Raw genomic sequence first — 2,650 nt, forward strand, 5'->3', positions numbered from 1 at the left:
TGGGTTTAAAAACTCCCTTGCTTACAAAACTTTAATTTTAGTCATCAGATATTTCAACATAGATAGACAGTAGTGACTGAACTCAAAAGTCATTTTAGTAAAGTCACTCTTTACATATCTGTTCATCAAATTTAACAATTTTATTGAATTGTCTGATTGTGTAGTTTATGTTCTTAACAACTTCGATGAAATGACATTAACCATTTTTTTTTACTACCTTTCTATATCATCGTCACTTCTACCTAAACTAATATCGAATATTGAAGCATTTAACCCAACTAGTGCTTAGCATTATTCAAAATTTGTGCTCTTTATAATTAATAAGTTGGCCTTAAGTTATGTATTAGTCAGGTAATTGTTAAGATTTAGGGTTCTATTTTAAAAAGTCAACCTTGTAAAGGGAAGTAGCCCATGACCTTATAAATTGGTCTATATTTCTATCTCTAATCAATGTGAAATTTTATTCCTTAACATGCTCCAACAAGATGGTGATTTTTTTGAGCAGTCTAATTTTAAAATTCGTATGCTCATTTATTAAGTTTTATAGTCGAATCGAATCGTTCGTTAGAGTTTAAAACTTGGGGTTCCATCTTAAAAACATTGTTAAGAGGAGTATCTCAAGACCTTATAAATTGGTCTATATTTTTATCTTTAATCGATGTGAAATTTTTTCCCTTAACAGTAATAAATGAAAATACATCCTCTATTATTGGTTTGCTTCTGAACATAAATATTTAAGACAAACTTTTGTAATACAACACCCCACTCCCTAACCCGCCCCAACACCCCTCGTTCCTCTTTTCCTCAAGTGTCACTTTATTGCATATACTTCACACAAAAGAAACAACCATTCACTTCATAGCTTGTCATTTCTTCTCTCTTTCTCTCTCAATCTCAAGTCTGCAACTACTCCTCACGAATTGATCATCAAATCCCATCTGAAGAAAACCCCAGAAAATCTGTCTCTCTTTTCTTGTCTCTCTCCCGGAAATTTTGCATCCAATCTCAGCTTTTGTCTCAAACAAGGCCTTTTCTAATCTTTCTGCAACACTAAAAGAGTGGGAGCTAAAGTAGAAAGGGGAAAAACAAGAAAGGGAGATAGAAACTTTTTCCGGGACGGGCGGGGATTGTATGTTATGGAGTTATTTTCAGCACAACCAGACCTATCTCTACAAATCAGCCTCCCAAATAGCAAATCTTCATCAGGTTGGAGAAGAAGAGAGGATGAAATGGATTTGGGGTTCTGGAAGAGAGCTCTAGATTCTAGAAACTCAATCTCTTCAATGGCAAACCCCGACAACAGTTTCGAGCTTTCTTTATCGAACCAAAGGGTTGCGGAACCGGACTGTACCCATCTTCACCTTCTTCAGAACAATACAAACAATTTCATCCACCAGTTTCCACAGCAAAACCTTCGTCCTCAGCCCTTCCACCATCAAGGGCTAAGCCCGGAACTCAGTTTCTTGAGGCCCATAAGAGGAATTCCAGTTTACCAAAACCCTCCGACCTTCCCATTTGCTCATCAGCAAAATTTAGATGCATCTGTACCTTCTTCCACTCGTAATAGTAATGCTGCAAGCAGCCATTTTCAGCCTCAAAGCCTAATGAGGTCAAGGTTCCCGGCTAAAAGGAGCATGAGGGCTCCCCGGATGAGGTGGACTACTACCCTTCATTCCCGTTTTGTTCATGCTGTTGAGCTCTTGGGTGGCCATGAAAGTAGGTCTCATTCTTTAATTGAATTTTTCTCCTTTTTTTCTAAACTTAATTATGGTCCATTTAGCAATCTTGAACATTTGCTGTAAATAGAGAGAGGGATAATCTTTAAGTAATATTTATATTTGCTCTTGAAAATTAGGAGCAACACCCAAGTCAGTTCTGGAGCTCATGGACGTTAAAGATCTAACCTTGGCACATGTTAAGTCCCATTTACAGGTAAATTACAATCTTCTTCTTCTTCTCCAAATCAAGATGAAATCTTTATGCAGCTTGTTCATCAATTGCTTGCTAACAATGGTGCCTTTGCAAGGCTCAGATTTTGCCAAAAAAGGGGGTAAATGTCAAAAACACATAAATCTCAAATTCCAATGTTCATTTTTCCCTAAAGAGAAGCTCTCAACTCGTCTGAACTTTTTTTTTTCCTACTAGATCTGATGGTTCTGCAAGCTATTATGCAGCTTTTTGCTTGGAAAAATGAACCCTCCATGTAAAAGAAAAAGATGAATATGATAGCAGGAGAGAGATAGAGTCATTCATTCAACAATAATATATCAAACATATAAGACAAAACACAGAATTGAAAACACAGAGTCAATTTTCTATTTATTTATTTTTTATTTGAAATAATTGCACATTTTTTCAAAAGGAAGTACAGAACCATCATGACTCAATGATATATATTAGCATATTTTTGGTTTTAGAAAACCATTGTTTATTTGCCATGGTTAATCTTCAGGAAACCATATGGATACATACATATATATATATATATATATATACATATATATATATATATATATGTGTGTATGTTAGATATCTACACATTTATTGTATGTACTTTTACTGCATTAGGCTACAATATAGGAAGACCTACATTAGCTCTTATTTCTTTTTCTTTTTCTTTCCTTTTTTTTTTTTTTTTTTTTTTAAATAT

General features: G+C 34.6%; 1 protein-coding gene across 2 annotated transcripts in view; it reads left to right on the plus strand.

The window, feature by feature from the left end:
- Positions 1 to 780: 780 nt before the first annotated feature.
- Positions 781 to 2,650, plus strand: part of LOC111381221 (probable transcription factor KAN2) — a 2,495-nt gene continuing 625 nt past the window's right edge. The window contains exons 1-2 of one of the 2 annotated variants that reach the window (XM_023004977.1): positions 781 to 1,716; positions 1,856 to 1,932. In XM_023004977.1, the coding sequence (XP_022860745.1) occupies positions 1,137 to 1,716; positions 1,856 to 1,932 (657 nt within the window). In that variant the 5' untranslated portion in view covers positions 781 to 1,136. The remainder of the gene's footprint in view (positions 1,717 to 1,855; positions 1,933 to 2,650) is intronic. The other variant, XM_023004978.1, reaches the window with a different exon arrangement.

This window comes from Olea europaea, unplaced genomic scaffold (assembly GCF_002742605.1).
Source record: "Olea europaea var. sylvestris unplaced genomic scaffold, O_europaea_v1 scaffold227, whole genome shotgun sequence".
In the NCBI taxonomy this organism is placed as follows: Eukaryota; Viridiplantae; Streptophyta; class Magnoliopsida; order Lamiales; family Oleaceae; genus Olea; species Olea europaea.